Genomic DNA, 24,101 nt, shown 5'->3' with positions numbered 1-24,101 from the left:
TTGGTTTACAAAGTAATATTTGATATAGTGACAAACTTGAAAGGTTCATTGTTATTTTTGCTACTCCACCTGACCTAAAGAAAAGCGGAACCAGCCAGCTTAGGGCTTTGGTGAACAATTTTTTTTAAATGAGGAAATATTGTCATCTATCTATATTTAAAAAAGCAGAGTGCTCATTTAAATAACATTTACTTAACACCTGTGGCATTGGAAGCAAGACATGTTAAAAACTTTTCTAAAATTGTCTAATGTTTTTGATCTGTGCACAATATTTCTTTAAGAACACAATGTTCAAACACAATGTTCAAACATTGTGTTGCTCCTGGCTCGGATCTTTCAAATGTTCTTAATGTCGACAGATTGTAATGACAATCACATTGAATATTACATTTCTGTTTTATAAAGTATAAACATAATATGGCTCCTTCAAAGAACATCTTTTAATTACATAGTAAAATTTTCCAATGCAATATATCAGGCAAATATATTGGAATGAAACAGACTGCTCATGCTCTTGGCTGGAGATTTTGATATGTTCCATGCTTCAGCCTGCGCAACATCCTATGAACCAATATGGCTGTTCTGCATGCTGACCTGCATAGCTAATGATCAAAACAATTCAGTACAAGTCACAGGAAGTCCAGCCAAAACTTTACAGGCCACACCTTGACTACTGTGCTCATGGAGCTACTGATGCCCCAGACACAGTACACAGAATAGCCATAAGACATTTTTCTTATAGCATTACATTTTCCTTCATTCACAAATCTTACACACAAAAACACTAAAGGACAAAATTGACTTGACCATGAAGCTCATTCCCACTTTAAAACTAAAATTACCTCAGAGAGGAAAAATACCTCTTAATGTGCTGTTGAACTACAGCACATGTTTTACACTCATATTAGTCTATTTGTCTAACCAGTAATAATTCTGCTATTAATTCATTAAATACCTTTGATATGACAGTTATTGTACCTGCATTTGGAACTATTGGCTCATTTTGTACTGATTTATTGAAAATTATACATTATTTTGGTGGAAGGATCAGAGGGGATTTGAGGGGAAGCTTCTTCACGAGGGTTGTGGGGGTCTGAAACTCACTGTCTGGAAGGGTGGTGAATGCAGAAAACCTCACTACATTTAAAAGGTGCTTGGATGGGCATTTGCAGTGCCGTAACCTGCAGGGTTACGGACCTGGAGCTGGTAAGTAGGATTAGACTGGATAACCTCTTGTTGTCTGGCGCAGATACGATGGTAAGTACTGCAGGGAATTGAATACGGCTAGAGTGATCTCCTGGACTAGTTTTGATCGCCTGGATGGGTCGGAAAGGAATTTTCCCAGATTTTTTTCCCCAATTGGCCTGGGTTTTCACATTTTTTTTGCCTCTCCCAGGAGATCACATGACTCTGGTTGGGGTGGAGTGTAGAATGTTGCGGTAGGGGGTGTTGCAGTTGTGTGGGGCGGACTGGTTGGGCCGGATGCTCTTTACCTATCCACCATTGTTCATTGGTTTATATGTAACCTTCAAGGCTGCTGACCGAGGGCCGTGTGGCTCTTTGTCGGCCGGCGCGGACACGATGGGCCGAAATGGCCTCCTTCTGCGCTGTGAATTTCGATGTTTCTTTTATCCTAAATTCTGATACATTTGATGTATTCCATCTAAACTCAAGTATATCTCAGTATCTTTCACTATACTCCACTCATCTAACAATTGCACTGTTTTGATACATTTTGAAAAATGTCTTTGATATCATACATTTTGTTGTGTTGGGCATTTTGAACCCAATTTATGATTTTCCCCCTTCCAACTAAATATTTTTGAGCGAGTTCTATAAATTGTATAGCGTCAAAATTGTTGTAAAACAATAATAAATTCGCCTGACTTTAACTCCCTAGGAGTGCAATTCTATAGCCTGACTTCGTTATAGTTTGATTTGCACCCTTCATTGTAAGCCACCAGCCAAAAACAATATATTGAGCTTAAACACTGTCAGATCACCAACATAAGCCTGTTTATCTTATTGCAATAGCTACTCAAAAGGTCTCTGAGGCAACACTCTTGGCCCCACTCTATTTTTCATCATTTTCAATGATCTAGGCTACCATCAGAAATCTTTTCTTTGCTGGCGACGCCACTTTTTACCAAGAACTTAAATCCCTATCGGCAATGTAAAATATCTACAAGCAGAAATATAATGACATTTGCCAGTCAAATGCTGCATTATTTTCAAAAGTCTTTTGAGAAAGATCACTGAGATGTTGCTCAACCATTTCTATTTATAAAGATGTCAGGCTAAACATTCTGTAGTTCATATCAAATGGGGTTAAAAAAAAAAATGATAACTAGAAAAGCTGGTAAAGCGCAAGTCTCGCGAGAGCTCAGCCCGAATCGTAAGTCAGCAACTTCAATGTGCTACACAGCCGACAGTCACCAGGTCTTGGAATCCTTCTGTTGTGTTTGGCAGGCTGCAGAAAAAAACCTTTGTTCTTTTACTCAGCATGGGAAAAATTGAATTGATGAGCATCCCTTATTCCATTCTAGATTCTACTGCCTGTGACGAGGTTCTCAATCCTGCAGCAGACCGTCACTGCAACAGCACCACAGGAATCAATAAGGCTTAAGCTAGAAACATTCCAGCGTTATCCCCATGTTCAAGTAAAGAATGAATATTAATGTAAAAGCTTTATGAGCTGTTTTTTCTCTTAGACTCTATGGGCGTTGATATTTATGGGGAGGTGGGGAGGGTACAGAGGTGGCCGAAAACGGCAGGGGAATGTGTCAAGGCCAGGAACGCAGAGGTCCTGCCGAATTTAACAGCAGGACCTCATTATAATTTTTTCCTTCCTTTTCCTGCCCAAATTTACATGCTGGCCGGCTGCTGGGCGGAAACCCAGTGACGATCATAGGGGAGCAATCTGCGATCATTGCAGGAGGAAGAGGTCACGATCGGCAGAGGGAAGGCTACCTTGAGGGGCCAGGGTGATCATTCCTGCTCCTCCTTGTCCACAAGGAGTTCTATAAAAGATACTTTCCTTCTTGAGCCGGCAGCTATTGCCTCCCTTATACTGTCAGGTTTCCAGAGCCATGGGAAATCTGCGCAGCAAATGTTAAATTTAGGCTTCCAATTGCACTGTGGGAGCCTGATTTAAATTTGTTAATGAAGTGTTCCACCTCTCCATGGCGGGCCACTTGACATGCCACGAAACCCGGCGCCGTAAAAACGGCGGGTCGGGAACACGCTCCTCGTTTTAAAATTCCCCCCTCGTTAATATTGAGGCCTATCACTTAAAATGTTGCCTCGTTTGCAGAGATGTCCATTACTTGCTAAACTGCTGCAAAGTACAATTGGCTACAGAAAATGTGACATGCCTTTGGTACTGCAATAGTTTCTCCAAGTCTTCCTATACACTAAGCAATCAAGATCAAATTTCCAAGACTCTGGTCCTCATTATAGTTTGGTCAGCTGCAGGCTGTACTGCTAATATAATGACCATGTTTATCACCAAATTTCATCTAGCATTAAAACTAAATGGGTAATTGGGAACGGTTATAAATTTTAACTACAGCACAACTTCTGGAGAGGAACAAAAGAATTAATGCCTGTTCTTACAAAACTGAGTTATCAGTGCTGCAACACACTGGCTTGTCAATGTACTGTGGCATGGTGGGGGAAAAGAAAATAACCAAAAATATGGAGAATACCAATTTTTTTGAATTACAAAAAAGACAAATGAACCAAATGAATATCAATCAAAATCCTAGTTTTAAGTAACATTCTCTAAGCTACGTATTGCTAAAGCAGCTACTAACCACCTGAATTCATAACTGGAAAACTTATAAACAAACTCTAAATTTACTTAGACTGTGGAATGCCAGGTGAAGCCTACTACCCACTTACCCCAGAACTGGACTGTCAAGCGTGTCACAAGAAGTGAAATCACGACTTTCCACCCACGCAGCTCTCAACATAAATGTGGACTGACTGGAGAAGCATAGAAGACATTATTTCAATTTTATGACTCAGCCTTCCTATTCAATTGGCACTTATTATACTTTACCGCTGATTTCTTTTGAACTGACTATTTCTTTCATTGTTGCTCACAATAGCAATGTTGCCATATAACACAAAGATCATGAAGGCAGCTGTGAAGCTTGCTTCTTCAGAGTGGCTATTTGAGCAGACAACACGCTCGTAGTTTCAGCAAGGATCCTGCAGCTCTGTCGCTTTGGTTTTAGTTGTCTCCCTAATTTAGTTTTTGTTTCAATTTTCACGAATAATTTTTTTATGGATTTAATGATAATTCAGTAACACAAAAATATTTGGCACATTTAACACCAGGATTGTCAAAAAGGTACTGAGCATTCTGACTGCAAGATCTTGAAGTATAGTGGCAGCATGACTATATGTCCAGGTTGACTGGAACTGAATACCTCTAAAAAGAACTGCTTTGACTGTATACTTGATCACAAAAGTTCAGTTTCAAACTCAATCACTGCTAAGCAACTATGTCTGTGGCATTGAGACCTCAGACAACCCAACTGTTCAGGATAAGGGTAGATGTGTAAATAATGCTCCACGAAAGGCTTCCACTACAGTAAAGCACTTTGCTGGGTGCTAACCAGAGACCAAATTGGACTGTTAATATTGGTAGTTAACTCTCTTTAGATTGAATTTCAAAATACTTCTGTTGAAGTTTCAAATCCGCAGATGGGGATGTGCCTCCTAGCCAATCAGCCAACTGGAAGAATTGTATGAATCCATTTATTGGTTATTAAAATCCTGAAATTCAAAACCAAGTCCAGAATGGATTTTAATCCCGACTTCATCTTTGAGACTTTTAAGTAACAGGGAGTTGTTTAGTCCAATGATATCTTTTCAGTGGCTTAGAAAAAAAAGAAAATTTTGCACCTCGGAGGCTGAAAATTTTGAGGTTATAAGCGGAAGGGAAAGATAATGTCACTACTAAAGCATGCAGGAAGCCACAGCAGTCAGAGCTGCTTTCTTTCTAGGCCCTTGCTATTCTTCTTGCTTTTATCTTTTAAATCTTTTGGCTTAAAAGGTCTGTCTGCCATGAAGTTTATGGCACTGAGCCATACTTTGAATAAGGCAGATTGTCTCTGTAGCTGTGACTAAAATTGCCTTTAGGCACACCATTGCTTGAAAAATATTTCTAATGGAACAGCTATTTGGTTGCCAAACAGATTCCCTCTAAAAGTGATCTCTAAAAAGCTTAAATTGCAAAATCAGAACATACTATCCTGTGGCAAACATCCTTATAAAGCAGTATTTCTTGGGCAAATGGTTATACACCCATATCATGGGTATAGATTGTAGACTATTAGAAGCATTTTCTGGTCTGAATATCATCAAGCACACTTTTTGAGTATTCTCCCCGAGAGGCAACAGTCTGAGTTACTAACCAATGCCCTCTTCTGTCTAAGTTTAACCTCATTAGCCTGGTAGGTGCCAGACTCATTTAAGAGAACACCTTGAGCATATAACGATATAGCTCTCCATAGACTCTGTGCAATTTGCCAGCTCCGCATGCCACTTCGATAAAGTGAATTATTTCTCCAAACTGTTTTTATGGAACTCTATGTAAGTGGTAGGATACAAAATGCCAGGATAGAATGTTTGCTTACAAGATTTTATATGCTTGTACAGACCTAACTATGAGGCCATATATAAGCGGTTGGTATCCAAATCATAGAATTTTACACCAGAGTTATCAATTTCATCTTATTCCTCTCGCCAAGGGGGAACAATGCTCTTAATTTTTTTTTATTTTCAAATGCTTATCCTCTTCCCTTTTAAAAGTCATTTTGGATTCTACTTCCAGCACTTTCTGGTCGGTCATTCCAAGCCCCAACGACCATGTGTACAAACATTTCTCTTAACCTTGCTCTTTGTTCTTTTAGTGATTATCTTAAATTTTGACGTCTAGTTACTGACTCAGTGACCAACAGAACTAGTTTTTCCCTTCAGGATTTTGAACATCTTGACGAAATCTCCTCTTAGCCTTCTGTAATGAAAAAAGCACCAGCTTCTCAAATCTTTTCTCATAACTAGAACTGATCATCCCTAGTAACATTTCTTCTGCATTTTTCCCATGTTTTTGACATCCTTCCTAATGGAAAGCAATCCAAAACTGAACACAGCCTAACTGTAACTCAACAAATAATTTGTATAAGTTTATCATTTCCTCTGCTTTTATACTCTATACCCCTATTTATAAAATCTATAACATAAGCTTTGTTTCTTTACAAATAGCTTCAACTTGTCCTGCCACTCAAAGATTTGTGAACCTGAATCCTTAAGTCTCGCTACACCTTTTAAACTTTTAATGCATACAATAACAACTTGCATTTATATAGTGCCTTGAACGTAGTAAAACATCCCAAGGCACTTCACAGGAGCGTTATCAAACTAAATTTGACACCGAGCCACATAAAGAGATATTAGCACAGGTCACTAAAAGTTTGGTCAAAGAGGTAGGTTTTAATGAGCATCTTAAAGGAAGAGAGAGATATAGGAGGTGGAGGCGTGGGAAAAAATTCCAGAGTCTCGGGCCTGGCAGCTGAAGGCACAGCTGTCAATAGTGGAGCGATTAAAATTGGGGATGTGCAAGAGGTCAGAAGTGGAGGAGCACAGAGATCTGTGAGAGTTGTGGGGCTGGAGGTGGTTAGAGAGATAGGGAGGGGCGAGGCCATGGAGGTATTTGAAAACAATGATGAGAATTTTTAAATCAAGGCTTTGTCACATTCCCTCTTCTTATTCTGCCTGCTCAAATTTTCATATTGTGCCCAGATACCCAAGTCCAGATCATTTAGATATATTGTGAAGAGCAATGGTCCCAAAACTATAGCCTGGAGGACACCGCTATTTACCTTTCCAGTCCAAACACAAAATGTAATACATTTCCTTTATTAATATACTCATTTCGTCAAAGAACTCTTTTATAGATGAATCCTTAGTTAGCTGATGTCTTTTTATGAGTATTAATGTTATAGAAACATAGAAATATACAGCGCAGAAGGAGGCCATTTCAGCCGATTGTGTTTGCGCCGGCTGACAAAGAGCCGCACGGCCCTCAGTCAGCAGCCTTGAAGTTTACATATAAACCGATGAACAATGAACAATGGCGGAAAGGTAAAGAGCACCCAGCCCAACCAGTCTGCCACACACATCTGTGACAACCCTTAGTGAAACATTCTACACTCCACCCCAACCTGAGCCATGTGATCTTCAGGGAGAGGCAAAAACCAGATAAAAATCCAGGCCAATTTAGGGGAAAAAAATCTGGGGAAATTCCTCTCATATTGTGGCCTTTAGAAGCTTATGCACTACTGGTGTTGGATGGGCCACATTGTTCACATGCCTGACACAAGACTCCCAAAGCAAGCGCTCTACTCAGCAAGCGAGCCCCAGGTGGGCAGAGGAAATGTTTCAAGGACACTCTCAAAGCCTCCTTGATAGAGCGCAACATCCCCACCGAAACCTGGAAGTCTCTGGCAAATGACCGCCTTAAGTGGAGGAAGAGCATACAGGAGGGCACTGAGCACCTCGAGTCTCGGCGCCAAGAGCATGCAGAAAGCAAGCGCAGGCAGCGGAAGGAGCGTGCGGCAAACCAGACTCCCCACCCACCCTTTCCTTCAACGACTGTCTGTCCCACCTGTGACAGAGACTGTAATTCCCATATTGGACTGTTCAGTCAGCTAAGAGCTCACTTTTGGAGTGGAAGCAAATCTTCTTTGATTTCGAGGGACTGCCTATGATGTTGACTACTGATGTTAGGTCTCTATATAGTCACTTGATTTATCCTTTCCCCCTTTTGAACAGAGGTGTTATATTAGCAACTTACCAATCATCTAACTTCCCTCAGTATTCTGAGATCATGCCATCAGGCCCTCGTGCCTTTTCTGCTTTGAGCTCCTTTTCAGTACGACTTCCTTATCAATAGTTATGCTAATTGCTCCAGCTCTTCGTTGTACTCCTCCATTTCCAATACCACATTCTTCAAATATTTATTACAAATGCCTGAGAAATTTTGTTTGATTGCAGCCAAAATTAACCCTCTACTTATAAATAAAAGTCTTTCTAAATTTACACTTTGTATCGGCCTTGGTCAAATCCTATATCCAGCTTGCTGTTTCTGCTGCATTGGGTGGCATTAGAGCAGTTATGGAATGCTGAGGTTAGATAATCACGTGCAAATGGTTCTGTGGGCCCTAGAATAGCCTACCTTCTGAAATGCACCAGAAGATCCCAGAAGCATAACCCTGAGCAATGCAAACTTTTTGGATTATTTCTGAGATAATACACAATTTGAACTCCATTCTTCCGAAACTGGAGTTGAAGACACAAAACATGCCCCTGAAATTACATTGGCAAACACACCATACCTTTGGCGGAGATTGACAAAACTGCCAGAGAAAAGACCATCTCCTAGAGTTTCTCTGGTCTGTCACTGAAGTCATGAGAAACCAGGACAATCCCATGGAATTTCAGGGCCAGCATCTTTACCTAGGGAAATCAGAGAAGGCAATTCTACTCTGAAGGATTTCCTTCCAGATAAAAAGTCAAAACTAACCCTTGTATTGAACTTCGTGTAGATTTCATAATTCTAGAAACTGCAATGGTAGTGGATAACACAATAGCTGTGGTTCTTGATCACTGGGAAAGATCAATGACAAGTCTTGAAGATCTTGGAACCAGGAATTTGCACCGAATTTCCCATCAATCGAAAAATACATTCAAGGGTTTATTCCACGACCCTGTGCTCCCAGTCGCAGCCTTACTTGACAGGAGCATGAGTCACATAAGGTTACAGTGGTATAAGCCCCATCTCCAAGCCACGCACCTATCAAGTAAGGCTCCTTGCTTGAAGCACAGGATTTCAAAATTAATCCTATAAATGTTAGAAATTTATTTTTCAGCTTCCCTCAATAGCTCTGTGGTTAAAGGTACCATTAAATGTAGTACTAGACCATAAAACCAGACAGGCCCAAGTTTGATTATTTGTACAGTGTTACTGTCGCCTCAGAATTCTGGGGCTAAAGAAAATCAGCTAAGGTTCCCAATTGTTCTCCAGTCATGCCTGCTAGGAAGTATGGACAGCACGTGAGAACAAGATCAGGCTCTGCTCTGATGCCCTCCTCACAAAAGCCCAACGGCCTGCAGGCACTCACCATCTAAGCCTCATACTGAGGAGTAGCTACTGGGTTAAGGTACTGAACATATACTGGCACCAGTGAAACCATACCATAGCAAAAGTAAGCACCTTCAGACAAGAATGGGCAGAAATTATAAAATGGTGGGTTGGAGAAAATTAGCTTTGACAGATGGATTACCAACATGAAACTTTTAAACACATTCCAAGCACAGTAAGACATGAAAATTAAAAAAATAATTAATAGCAATAAATGAAAGGGATGATTTCTTTTCAATGGAAATTTCTAACTCTGCCCAGTGAATTGGACTTGGATATCTGATTGTTCCTCGACCCACTGAAGCACTAGGTAATCTGGAAAATAGATTTTCAACAACATGGAACAAATTCAGTAGTCCTGTCATGAAAGATGGCAGCTCAGGGAATTGATATATATAGTGTGTCAACTAAGCCTCATGCTGATAAGACTTTGCAATCAGTTTGTGTTATTTAATGTTCTACATTTGTCCATACCCAATTGTTGGTATTTAATACACACAAAGTACTCCGACACAGGCTGTTGTACAGAACTCAAAAGTGCAAAAGCAAACATTAGACAGAAATAAAGTTTCTGCACCATTTGTGCAAATGTGATTTCTCAACATTTATCAATAAATGAGTCACTGTTGTAACATTGCACACATTAATATAGATCTATTTCTACTTGGTGATTCCATAACAACATTGGTTACTAGTGCTGTGAAGTCCATCCCATTTGCACTGGAGGACTAGCCCCACAGAATACTGGAAACAATCAAATGTGCATGTGTAAGCTTGGAAAATGTTGTACATTATTTGTTTCATTTCTGTCTGTTGAGTCTTCTGTAACAGATCAAGAAAGCTTCTTTGCGAAAATCACACATACAGGCAGACAAAATAAATGTCAGAAAATTCCACTAAAGCTTACGGTGCTGCTCTAGAACTTCTGCCTCCAGAAAACATAAGAAAACCATTTTGGTCGATCGAGCCTTCTCCTGAGGCAGTACATTTACCTCACTACAACACTACGGAAGTTGGAGCTGTAGCACGATAAGTGCAGCAGAAGCATCTTTAGCTAGAAACAGAATCATTTCCTTATTTGAACAAAATTGTAAAGAATCTAGTCAGTTGTGAGTATTGTTGGGTAAAGACAAACCTGGGCCACTTTGACTGAATTCTGGGTAGAGCCACCAGCATGATACTCCACTTTGAACTTCTTCACAAGTTCATCAAACCTGCAAAAGAATGCAAAAGAATCATTAGATATTGCAAAGGCTTGATTAACTACCTGAACCAAACAAAGGTAGACACTTGAGGCTTCTGGACAGTAGACAGAAAATTCATTCCCATTAGGTGCTGAGCAAGCTGCCATCACAGAATATTTTACAGCCATAAATCTGTATAGCTGTCCATGCATTGAAAAAGCTAGACTAGTGGCAATAAGCATCATTATAAAATTATATTATTTCTGCTCAGTACCATTAGAATATTCACCATATTTACCACCTTACATCAAGCTTTTTATATGGATTTGTGTACTGCATTGGTTACATTTGTACGATTTTGCTGTTCACAAATTGGCTGCTGTATTTATCTACGTAACAACAGTAACTATACTTAATGAATTGGCTCTGAATGCTTTGGGAGTCTGTCAGATGTGGAAGGCACTATATAAATGAAATTACTTTCTTTCATTAAATTGGGTATTATAAACAGACTATCTTTGAAGTTTTGCATGATCTCAAATATAGCTTTACTTTATGGTCCAAAAATTATGGAAATCTTTGCAAAAATATCACATTAATAGACAAGATGATTTATTTGAAACAAAAGGGCTCAAGCGATGATAATTCCCTTTACATATTAATTAAAAACTGCAGCTTTTCATACTGGGGTTTCTGCTTTGTTCAATCTTAACTGCACAAAAATCAGAAGACTATGTTTACAAATTCAAGAAGCTGGTCGGTTCAAAGCTGCGATACCGTTACTATGATTTATAATGCAGCTAACATTAAAACTTGGAAATATTGTTCAATCTTTGATGTCTCCTGCTCCAACCCACTCTAAAACATTATACTTTGGGCTTAGCAGCTGCGCTTTTGTCCTCTTTCCAGTGGCTTCTCATCAGATTTTCCCTCATCCGAAAGGCACTTCACTTGGGGTGATGAAAGGAGGAGCGAATAAAAGGATACATAGGCTGGAATACACAGGACGGCACATTTGTCTGAGATCTATCAGCCTTTCCAACTTCTTTTCTGGATGATTGGAATTAAGCAATTTTACAAATAAAATAGGGTAAAAATCGAGTTCGGTGTTGATATAAAGATGAAGATATGTTGGGGTGGTAAGGAATCAGCCCCAAATCTTGACCTGCCTGAATAATAAAGTTATTTTAAAAAATGAGTAATGTATGAAATCAGGATAAGAATAGAAGGATTACGCCTCTGATTGTAAAGTATGTTCATATAGGTCCTGAAATTCCAATAGAGCTCTTCCCACGGGCAAATGAAAGAAAGAGAGAAATAGATGCGCACTTACCTGTTGCTGCTACGCCCGTTGGAACTTCTGAGCCCGAGGCCTCTCTTAACTGTGCATCGCAGCATGTGCACAGGCCAAGATCTGGTGACAGCAGCCAATCAGGTGAAGTATAGATTCTCATTCATCGTAATAGGAGTTCCGAAAGTCCGGAACTCCCATTACTATGAATGAGAACCCTCCCTAAATACCCAAAACACAATAAAAAATAGAAAATAAACTACATATTTAACATTCATGTAAATGAAAGTTGTTTTAAAAAAATATTTTCCCGACTTTTTAAAAAGTTTTTTTAATTAAGCCTTAAAATAAACTTATTGTAGTGGGAAGGGTTTTTAAACAATAAAATGTGTTTTTATAACTTTATTTTAAAATGTTTTTGTGTATTTTTAAACACTTGCGCCTGTAAAAGTAGGTTATGCGCCTGCTTTTTCAGGCGCAAGATTTTAAAGGACATTTGCTGGGCAAGATATTCATAAATATCGGAAATCTTGTCCTCCAAGTGTCCTTGATCCTGATATGCGTTGGATCTGTTAAGCCAGAAACTTAACAGATTGAAAAAGCCGGTTTTCAGCGCATGCTTATTGCGCGCTGAAAACTGGCTTTTCCAATGCCTTCCCGGGTTCGTAGAAACTTCGCACGGACCCGGGACATCGGAATCATCTCCTTGGATCTAAAATAACTCCAAAAACACAATTGGAGTGCTGTATATTGAAAAGTCATATGACATGGTAACCAACTACTTATCCTAATCAAACATAGAAACATAGAAAATAGGTGCAGGAGTAGGTCATTCCGCCCTTCGAGCCTGCACCGCCATTCAATAAGATCATAGCTGATCCTTCCCTCAGTACCCCTTTCCTGCTTTCTCTCCATATCCCTTGATCCCCTTAGCCATAAGGGCCATATCTAACTCCCTCTTGAATTTATCCAATGAACTGGCATCAACAACTCTCTATGGCAGGGAATTCCATAGATTAACAACTCTCTGAGTGAAGAAGTTTCTACTCAACTCAGTCCTAAATGGCCTGCCCCTTATCCGAAGACTGCCCTGGTTCTGGACTTCCCCAACATCGGGAACATTCTTCCCGCATCTAACCTGTCCAGTCCCGTCAGAATCTTATATGTTTCTATGAGATCCTCTCTCATCCTTCTAAACTCCAGTGTATAAAGGCCCAGTTGATCCAGTCTCTCCTCATATGTCAGTCCAGCCATCTCTGGAATCAGTCTGGTGAACCTTCGCTGCACTCCCTCAATAGCAAGAACGTCCTTCCTCAGATTAGGAGACCAAAACTGAACACAATATTCCAGGTGAGGCATCACCAAGGCCTTGTACAACTGCAGTAAGACTTCACTGCTCCTATACTCAAATCTCCTTGCTATGAAGGCCAACATACCATTTGCCTTCTTCACCGCCTGCTGTACCTGCATGCCAATTTTCAATGATTGATGAACCATGACACCCAGGTCTCACTGCGCCTCCCCTTTTCCTAATCTGCCGCCATTCGGATAATATTCTGTCTTCATGTTTTTGCCCCCAAAGTGGATAACCTCACATTTATCCACATTATACTGCATCTGCCATGCATTTGCCCACTCGCCTAACCTGCCCAAGTCACTCTGCAGCCTCTTAGCATCCTCCTCACAGCTCACACCGCCACCCAGTTTCGCGTCATCTGTAAACTTGGAGATATTACACTTAATTCCATCATTTAAATCATTAATCTATATTGTAAAGAGCTAAGGTCCCAGCACTGAGCCCTGCGGCACTCCACTAGTCACTGCCTGCCATTCTGAAAAGGACCTGTTTATCCCAACTCTCTGCTTCCTGTCTGACAACCAGTTCTCTATCCACATCAATACATTACCCCAAAACCATTTGCTTTGATTTTGCACACCAATCCCTTGTGTGGGACCTTGTCAAAAGCCTTTTGAAAGTCCAAATACACCACATCCATTGGTTCTCCCTTGTCTACTCTACTAGTTACATCCTCAAAAAATTCCAGACGATTTCTCAAGCATGATTTCCCTTTCATAAATCCATGCTGACTTGGACCAATCCTGTCACTGCTTTCCAAATGCGCTGCTATCTCATCTTTAATGATTGATTCCAACATTTTCCCCACAACTGATGTCAGGCTAACCAGTCTATATAATTACCCGTTTTCTCTCTCCCTCCTTTTTTTAAAAAGTGATGTTACATTAGCAACCCTCCAGTCCATAGGAACTGATCCAGAGTCGATAGACTGTTGGAAAATGATCATCAATGCATCCACTATTTCTCAGGCCACTTCCTTAAGTACTCTGGGATGTAGACTATCAGGCCCTGGGGATTTATCGGCCTTCAATCCCATCAATTTCTCTAACACAATTTCCCGCCTAATAAGGATATCCTTCAGTTCCTCCTTCTCACTAGACCCTCGGTCCTCTCGTATCCGGAAGGTTACTTGTGTCTTCCTTCGTGAAGACAGAACCAAAGTATTTGTTCAATTGGTCTGCCATTTCTTTGTTCCCCATTATAAATTCACCCGAATCCAACTGCAAGGGACCTACGTTTGTCTTCACCAATCTTTTTCTCTTCACATATCTATAGAAGCTTTTGCAGTCAGTTTTTATGTTCCTGGCAAGCTTCCTCTCGTACTCTATATTCCCCATCTTAATTAAACTCTTTGTTCTCCTTTGCTGAATTCTAAATTTCTCCCAGTTCTCAGGTTTGCTGCTTTTTCTGGCTAATTTATATGCCGTTTCCTTGGATTTAACACTATCCTTAATTTCCCTTGTTAGCCACGGTTGAGCCACCTTCCCCGTTTTGCTTTTACTCCAGACAGGGATGTATAATTGCTGAAGTTCATCCATATGATGCCATTGTCTATCCACCGTCAACCTTTTAAGCATCATTTTGCCAGTCTATTCTAGTCAATTCGCACCTCATACCGTCAAAGTTACCTTTCCTTAAGTTCAGGACCCAAGTTCTGAATTAACTTTGTCACTCTCCATCTTAATAAAGAATGTTACCATATTATGGTCACTCTTCCCTAAGGGGCCTCGCACAACAAGATTGCTAATTAGTCCCTTCTCATTACACATCACCCAGTTTAGGATGGCCAGCTCTCTGGTTAGTTCCTCGACATATTGGTCTAGAAAACCATCCCTAATACACTCCAGGAAATCCTCTTCCACCGCATTGCTACCAGTTAGGTTAGCCCAATCAATATGTAGATTAAAGTCGCCATGATTACTGCAGTACCTTTATTGAACACATCCCTTATTTCTTGATTGATGCTGTCCCCGACCTCACTGCTACTATTTGGTGGCCTGTACACAACTCCCACTAGCGTTTTCTGCCCTTTGGTATTCTGTAGCTCCACCCATACCGATTCCACATCATCCAAGCTAATGTCCTTGCTTACAATTGCATTAATTTCCTCTTTAACCAGCAACGCCACCCCGCCTCTTTTTCCTTTCTGTCTATCCTTCCTAAATGCTGAATACCCTTGGATGTTGAGTTCCCAGCCTTGGTCACCCTGGAGCCATGTCTCCGTGATGCCAATCACATCGTATCCGTTAACTGCTATCTGCGCAGTTAATTCATCCACCTTGTTCTGAATACTCCTCGCATTGAGGCATAGAGCCTTCAGGCTTGTTTTAACACACTTTGCCCTTTAGAATTTTGCTGTAATGTGGCCCTTTTTGTTTTTTGCCTTGGGTTTCTCTGCCCTCCACTTTTACTATTCTCCTTTCTATCTTTTGCTTCTGACTCCATTTTATTTCCCTCTGTCTCCCTGCATAGGTTCCCATCCCCCTACCATGTTAGTTTAACTCCTCCCCAACAGCACTAAGAAACACTGCCCCGAGGACATTGGTTCCGGTCCTGCCCAGGTACAGACCATCCGGTTTGTTCTGTTCCCACCTCCCCCAGAACCGATTCCAATGCCCCAGGAATTTGAATCCCTCCCTTCTGAACCACTGCTCAAGCCACGTATTCATCTGAGCTATCCTGTGATTCCTACTCTGACTAGCACGTGGCACTGGTAGCAATCCTGAGATTTCTATTTTTGAGGTTCGACTTTTTAATTTAACTCCTAGCTCCCTAAATTCGTCTCAAAGGACCTCATCCTGTTTTTTTACCTATGTTGTTGGTACCTATATGCACCACGACAACTGGCTGTTCACCCTCCCTTTTTAGAATGATTTTTCCAGAGCTCAAACAATGGAACTTGCTCAATTTTCCAACAACCTTCAGAGTTTTGAGCCCTCATCATGGCATAACTTCCTAATTTGCCTCACCTTTTATTTTTAACCTTGGCAGCACAAACTGCTGTCATGGAAGGTCAGATGGCTGGCACCTGGGCTCTGGTGACCACTGTTGAAAGGGGCTTTCAGCGCTTCGCATCACTCCAGCAGAGCACAAGGAATGCTGAGGTGCTGCCCAGTAGAGTGTCCATGGCTCGATGGGAGAGGAACTTTCTGTCCTCTCTCAAGATGACAGCATGCCTGCACCCCCACCAGCCACTCAGACAGTGCTCTTGCTAACCCTGACTGCTGAAGCCCAGGCGCAATGGTGCAGTCTGCAGCTGGATCCTCCAAGCCCAGAGCTGTTCGAGGACTTCTTCCAAGACCATCTGGAAAGTCCTCAATGGAAGCTCAGCAGTCTTCTACCTCCCAAGCTGCTGCCACTGGGGAAACACTTCGCAGAAGCACTAGGGTAGGAAAGGAACACACAAGACAGGCACTAAGGAAATGCACGAGTGAGTAAATTTGATTTTGAATTTAGATTTGGTGGTATTTATCTTTCTACTGAGGGCAAGACCAGTAAGTGTAGAGCGAAGGAAGGCAATCAGATCGTGGTTGTAAGAAGACAGGTAAGGATTGTGGAACTGTTGGTGAGTGGAAGATTTGACTTAGTTGAACTGTTCCTCAGTGAGTTGGCCTCTAAGAGCTCAGGCAGATAGGAGCTGATTTGTTACCTGCCTCTCCTCCTCTTTCTGAACGTGGTGGTAGGGTTAGTCCCTCATGATGACGAAGTTGTGGAGCTTGCAGCATTCGACCACAAATCTGGATACCTGCTCACGGTTGTATTGCAAAACTCATCGAGAATGGTCCAGACAGTGGAAGCTTTGCTGGAGGGCACCGATTGTTTGCTCGATGATGTTCCTTGTGGCAGTATAGCTCATTGTAGACCTGTTTTGCAGATGTCTACGGGTTCATAACTGGAGTCATGAGCCATGTCCGGAGGGGATAACCCTTCTCATCCCATTGCCAGCCTGCAACTTGGCGGCCTGTTTGGAATAAAGGCAACACAAAGGACTGGTGCAGAATGAGTCATGACTGCTGCTCGGATAGCGGGAACAGATCTGCATGATGCACTGTTTGTGGTCACAGTTGTACTTTGAGGGAGTGGAATCCCTTCCAATTGATAAATATTGATGGGAAACACGTAAAGCAATGTGCATGTAGTCAATGGCACCTTCCATGGGAAAGTTTCTCTCGTCCTGCTTGTCTCTGTCAATTGTGAAAGAGCTGCAAGTGTTTCTCACGGTATAGAGCCTCGATGATCTTCCTGACATATTGGTGTACTGCAAACTGAGACACGTTGCTGATGCCTGAAAAGAGCCCGTGGCATAAAGGTTGAGGGCGATGGTGATCCTGACAGTCACAGGCAGTGCTTTCCATGCCTTGGTTTGAGGCTGGTGTTATGGCTGTAGCAGGTGACATAAGTCAGTTAAAGCCTCCTTGGTAAAGCAAAGTTGCCTCCTCTGTCAAGTGGAGATAGAAGTACACCCTGAAGACCCTATGTGGATATGTCCTCCTGTTGAGTACCCTCCTCTTCTGGCAGCTTGTCCTGCTCTGTGGTGTCTTCCTTGTTGCTTCCAATTGTGCTCTATACCCAAAGGCAGCTTTACCAGACCACCCATGTGGGGCAAACAACAATAGTTGTGTAAAAGCAGACAAAGTGAACTTTGAGACTGTTGGAACAAAGTAGAAAATGCCCATAAGTCAAAAAGCAACTTGCTTTTAAGTACTGCATGGTCTCTTTAATAATGCTGGCAAGAGGGCCTTCACATCAGTTAACGTCCCGGTGTGCTGAATGAGGTCAGCACGTGACAGTTAAATTGCTGGGCTGGTCTAAAATGGTGAGCTAGTCCTGAAAATGGTATAGGATCCTCACCTGCATAATTTGTTTGCTACTTTAAATCCTCCCAGCAAGAGCTACCCACCTCAACCAAAATAGTGAGGAGTACATGTGTGTCATTTTTTAGGCCGTGGTTTTTTTGTTGCTAAAATATATATTTTTTTAAAAAGATGTTGCTCAGACCATTATTCTCTTTTACATCATGGGGAGCACCCAGAACAGAAACTCCTCTTTAGAATTTATTTTCCCATTGACGCCAGTGGCTACTGGCAGGGCATATCAACGTATTTTTTGGCATACAGGATTCCAGCAGTTCTAGCCTTTATTCACTATCCTGTTGTTCGAAAGACCATTTTTCCATCATTACATTTCTGTAAGATGAAAGAGTCCAGTATTCTTCCAATGACTCATTAGTCAACAAGCGTTCCTTTCAGTTTTAAATGCCAAAAGCTAAAAATAACTTCCTGGTCAAAATGTATCTGTCCACCCTCTTCTTAATGTCAGCACAATGCTTTATTTAAAGTAGTCATTAAGTGGTTGTTTAAATGTATCTCTGAGCAGACAACAGCTCTTCAAAAGGATAACAACTTTCTCCATTTCTCCTCCTCAACCCTTCCCCCAAAACAGAGGTGGCTGAAATAAAATCTAAACAAAATCACCTGCATCCATTTTGAGACTCTCCCAAGGCTCGGATTAAGGGCAAGAGAAAAAAGGGATTGGCTTCACCCTCTCAAATCAACAGTGTAAACAAAAAAAGTTTAAAAATTAGTTAATTTTTTTTTCCTCTTCATTTCATATTTACCCCTTAACCTTCTAATGATTTTGGCCACAAATATGAAAGCAGATTATGAATTTTATTGAGGAAGTATTGAGTAAGGAAATACTCTCTTAGTGTCTTGAGTATACTTGAGGCTGATCATGCCGCACCACTGAGCAGTCAAATAAGAGTTAATATCTACCCTCCACTTAACTGATTAAATCTCCATGCCTTTCTGAAATTGGAAACTTCATCACAACTGCTTTTTGCTTAATTGACAGAGATGTGTTGATTGGTGAGACACAGCACCCAACTCTCCTATCCATTCCAACTTGGGTATTTTATCACAAGGCATAGCTTTCCATTGCCAAGCTAATTATAATGGAGAAAATGATTCCTATTGTGTTCCTAACACAGATGAGGCTGCACACATGGAGGTTAAAATAACAGTGACCTCAGTCTTTATTAAGACACTCCAGAGTGAGGAACAGGCCTTAGGGGCCGGCTTATATACAGTGCTTCCAAGGGATGCTGGGATCCCTTGGGACTTCAGGTGATGAGCTCCCTGGTGGCGGAACATGGGAGTGCATGCTTTACAGATATACATCACTCCGCCCCCCCCCCCCCGCCCCGCCCCCAAAGTTAAACTGAAAACTATTTACAAGGTGAGGCGGTCGGGAGCCTTTCTTTCCCTGGTGGACCGCCTCGGTACAAATATCTGTTCTCATGTGTTGGCTGTCCCCTCGCTGGGCTGGCGTGTTGTTGGCCCTGCAGGGCTGCTAGGTGAGCCTGGCCTTGCTGGGCTGTTGGTCGTGATGGGTTTGATTTCCTGGTCTGGCGCGGTGTCGTTGATCCTTTGTGTGTGTGTTGTGGGCTCGAAAAAGGTGGTGTCTGCTGGGTTGTTCAGGGCAGTCTGTGAACCGCAGCCTCGTTTGGTCCAGGTGCTTTCTGCAAATTTGTCCGTTGTCTAGTTTGACTACAAACACCCTATTCCCTCCTTTAGCTATCACCATGCCCGCGATCCACTTAGGACCATGTCCATAGTTTAGCACATACACAGGGTCATTCAGATCAATTTCCCGTGACACAGTAGCGCGACCATCGTTTACATTTTGTTGCTGCCGCTTGCTCTCTACCTGATCATGCAGGTTGGGATGAACCAACGAGAGTCTGGTTTTAAGTGTCCTTTTCATGAGTAGCTCAGCCGGGGTCACCCGTGAGTGAGTGGGGTCTCGTGCGGTAGCTGAGCTGTACTCGGGACAGGCGGGTTTGGAGTGAGCCTTCTGTGACTCGTTTAAGACTCCATTTGATTGTTTGTACTGCCCGCTCTGCCTGCCCATTGGAGGCTGGTTTAAACGGGGCCGAGGTGACATGTTTGATCCCATTGCGGGTCATGAATTCTTTAAATTCTGCACTGGTGAAACATGGCCCGTTGTCACTGACCAGTATGTCAGGCAGGCCATGGGTGGCAAACATGGCCCTCAGGCTTTCAATGGTGGTGGTGGTGGTGGCGGTGCTTCCCGACATTATTTCACATTCAATCCATTTTGAAAAAGCATCCACCACCACCAGGAACATTTTATCGAGAAACGGGCCCGCATAGTCGACATGGATCCTCGACCATGGTCTGGAGGGCCAGGACCACAAAGTTAGTGGTGCCTCTCTAGGCGCGTTGCTCAACTGAGCCCATACGCTGCATTGCTGTACACAGGACTCTAAGTCAGAGTCGATACCGGGCCACCACACGTGGGATCTGGCTATCGCTTTCATCATTACTATACCCGGGTGTGTGCTGTGGAGATGCGACATGAACGTCTCCCTGCCCTTTTTTGGTAGCACTACGCGGTTACCCCACAACAGGCAGTCTGCCTGAATGGACAGCTCGTCCTTTCGCTGCTGGAACGGCTTGACTGGCTCTTGCATTCAACGGGGATGCTGGCCCAGCTCCCATGCAGCACACAGTTTTTTTTACTAAGGACAGCAGAGGATCTTGACTGGTTCAAGTCCAATTCTGACGGGCCGTGACAGGTGATTTATCATTTTCAAACGCTTCCATGACCATCAAAAAGTCTGCGGGCTGCGCCACCATCAATAAGTTTACAGGCTGCGCCAGTTCCACCAGCCATGGTGGGCAATGGTAGCCGACTGAGAGCATCTGCACAGTTCTCGGTGCCTGGCCTGTGGCGGATGGTATAGTTATACGCTGATAGTGGGAGTGCCCACCTTTGTATGTGGGCTGAGGCATTAGTATTTATCAGCGAACAGGGATGTGAGGGGCTTGTGATCGGTTTCCAGCTCAAATTTGAGGCCAAACAGGTACTGATACATTTTCTTTACCACGAACACACACGCTAATGCCTCTTTCTCAATCATGCTGTAGGCCCTCTCAGCCTAAGACAAGCTCCTGGAAGCATAGGCGACAGGTTGCAACTTCCCCGCAACATTAGCTTGTTGTAATTCACACCCAACTCCATACGACGACCCATCACATGCTAGCACAAGTTTTTTACACGGGTTATACAATACAAGCAGCTTGTTGGAGCATAAAATGTTTCTGGCTTTCTCAAAAGCAATTACTTGTTTTTTTCCCCAATACCCAGTTCTCATTTTTGTGCAATAACACATGTAGGGGCTCTAAAAGGGTGCTTAACCCCGGGTAGGAAGTTACCAAAATAGTTGAGGAGTCCCAGGAACGACTGCAGCTCCGTGACGTTCTGTGGCCTGGGCACGTTCCTGATAGACGCCAAGACAGAGGCTGTGGGCCGAATGCCAACCGCTGCGATCTTTCTCCCCAAAAACTCCACTTCTGTTGCCATGAAGATGCATTTCGACCTCTTCAGCCACAGCCCTACACGATCCAGTTGCTGGAGGACCTCCTCCAGGTTTTGTAGATGCTCGGCGGTGTCCCGACCCTTGACCAATATGTCGTCCTGAAACACCACCATGTGTGGTACCGACTTGAGTAGGCTCTCCATGTTTCTCTGGAAGATTGCTGCAGCCGACCAAATTCCAAACGGGCATCTGTTGTAGATGAACAGTCCCTTGTGTGGGTTGATGCAGGTGAGGTCCTTCAAAGACTCCTCTAGCTCCTGCGTCATGTAGGCCGAAGTCAGGTCGAGCTTGGTGAACGTCTTGCCTCCTGCCAGCGTCGCAAATAGATCGTCTGCCTTAGGTAGCGGGTATTGGTCCTGTGGCGAGAAACGATTAATACTTTATAATCGCCACAAATCCTGACCGTGCCATCACTTTTGAGTACTGGAACAATCGGGCTGGCCCACTTGCTGAATTCCACTGGGGAGATGATGCCTGTGTTGCAGCCTGTCCAACTCGATTTCCACTCTCTCCCTCATCATGAGGTACCGCTCGCGCCTTGTGGTGAATGGGTCGTGCCTCTGGGACCAAGTGGATCCGCACCTTCGCCCCGGAAAAGTTTCCAATGCCTGGCTCAAAAAGCGAAGGAAATTTGTTAAGAACCTGGGTACATGAGGCCTCATCGACATGTGATAGTGCTCGGATATCATCCCAGTTCCAGCGGATTTTGCCCAGCCAACTCCTTCCAAGCAGTGTGGGGCCATTGCCCGGGACAATCCATAGTGGCAGTTCGTGCACCATGCCCTCGTAGGTGACCTTGACCATGGCGCTGCCCAGGACAGTGATAAGCTCTTTGGTGTACGTTCTCAGTTTCATGTGGATGGGGCTCAGGGCTGGTCTGAATGCCTTGTTGCACCACAGTCTCTCAAACATCTTTTTACTCATGATGGATTAGCTAGCACCAGTGTCCAGTTCCATGGCTACGGGCAAGCCATTTAATTTTACATTTAGCATCATCGGTGGACATTTCGTCGAAAATGTGTGCACCCCGTGTACTTCAGCATCTGCCTGCTCTCTCTGAGGCTCAAAATTGCTTTGATCCACCATAGACTGATCTTCCTCTGCCACGTGGTGGTTAGCAGGTTTTGCAGAGCTTGCAGCTCGTTGGAGGTGCCCCATTGTTCCACAGCTCTTCCAAACATACCCTTTGAAGCGGCATGAATAGGCTGAATGGAAGCCTCCACAACGCCAACAAGGTGTGAATTGCCTTGCATTCATCCTTTGTTGGGGACTCTGAGTCATCTGGGTCACCTGAGGCCTGCTGGCAGTTGCAGACGTGTGGGTTCTGCCCTGCACATTTCTGCTCGCAAACACAGTTCCAGTTAATTTATGAACATTGCTAGCACTTGTGTGCTGAGAGATTTGTTTGGAGTGATCACTGGTGGACATAAACGCCTGTGCTTTCGCAATGGCCTTACTGAGGGTCGGTGTCTCTACAGTCAAAAGTTTTCGTAGGATGGTCTAGTGGCCAATGCCCAGTACAAAAAAGTCTCTGAGCATTTGCTCCAGGTAGCCATCAAACTCACATTGTCCTGCAAGTCGCCTTAGCTCGGCGACATAGCTCGCCACTTCCTGACCTTCAGATCGCTGTCACGTGTTGAACCGATGCCTCGCCATCAGCACACTCTCCCTCAGGTTAAGAGGCTCCCGAACCAGTGTACACAGCTCCTCATTCGGCTTATCTGTGGGTTTCACCGGAGCCAGAAGATTCTTCATGAGGTTGTAGGTCAGTGCCTCGCAGACTGTGAGGAGGACCGCTCTCCTTTTTGCAGTGCTTCCTTCTCCGTCCAGCTCGTTGGCTACAAAGTACTGGTCTAGCCGTTCGACATAGGCTTTCCAGTCCTCACCCTCCGGGAACTTCTCCAGGATGCCCACAGTTTGCTGCATCTTTGTGTTGGATTCGTATTCTCGTCGCCAATTATTGTGTTCCTAACACAGATGAGGCTGCACACAGGGAGGTTAAAGTAACAGTGACCCTAGTCTTTAATAAGACACTCCAGAGTGAGGAACAGGGCTTAGGGGCCGGCTTATATATAGTGCTCCCAAGAGAGGCTGGGATCCCTTGGGACTTCAGGGGATGAGCTCCCTGGTGGCGGAACATGGGAGTGCATGCTTTACAGATCCACAACAGTGCCAAATAGGAGGAAGAGGAGGGAAGAGGAAAGGGAAAAGAAGAAAGTGAAAAGGACAGAAAAAGGAAAAGATGGGAAAGTGGAGAAAAGGAGAGCAAGTGACAGGTGGGGGTGGAAGTAACAAACATATACTTTCTATGGTACTTTTTACAGAACAAAATGCTACAAGGTGTGGGATGGGGTGAAAAGTTAGGTAACCTGAGCAGAGAGAGAAAATTAAGTGAAGTTATAAAAAAGCACAGTTTTTGAAGGAGATTTGGAGGGGGCTTTTGAAGGGATGTAACAAAGCAGGGATGTCTCGGGGGAAGAGTTTCAAGGTCCATGGGCATGATTTCTGAAACCCCTGGCATCAATGGTGCAGCTGGGGCGGGGGGTAGAAACATACAGCAGAGCAGAGTTGGAAGGGTGTATGCTGATACATGGGAGGGATTTTCAACTTGACCGACATACAATGAGCACTGGCACTGAAAGTCGGGTTCC

General features: G+C 43.2%; 2 protein-coding genes across 8 annotated transcripts in view; one reads left to right on the top strand and one right to left on the bottom strand.

Moving 5' to 3' along the window:
* The window catches only part of LOC139234881 (erlin-1-like), an 843,171-nt gene that overhangs the window by 295,078 nt on the left and 523,992 nt on the right, over positions 1 to 24,101 (top strand). The gene's annotated exons all lie outside the window — the stretch shown is intronic.
* Positions 1 to 24,101, bottom strand: part of LOC139234878 (adenosine kinase-like) — a 274,129-nt gene that overhangs the window by 131,673 nt on the left and 118,355 nt on the right. For all 7 annotated transcript variants that reach the window (XM_070865697.1, XM_070865696.1, XM_070865692.1 and 4 more), the window contains one exon: positions 10,350 to 10,428. In XM_070865697.1, the coding sequence (XP_070721798.1) occupies positions 10,350 to 10,428 (79 nt within the window). The remainder of the gene's footprint in view (positions 1 to 10,349; positions 10,429 to 24,101) is intronic.

The sequence above is a fragment of the Pristiophorus japonicus genome, chromosome 22 (genome assembly GCF_044704955.1).
Source record: "Pristiophorus japonicus isolate sPriJap1 chromosome 22, sPriJap1.hap1, whole genome shotgun sequence".
NCBI lineage: Eukaryota > Metazoa > Chordata > Chondrichthyes > Pristiophoridae > Pristiophorus > Pristiophorus japonicus.
The sequence above is the reverse complement of the archived record's forward strand: the minus strand, read 5'-3'. Positions and strand labels throughout refer to the sequence as shown.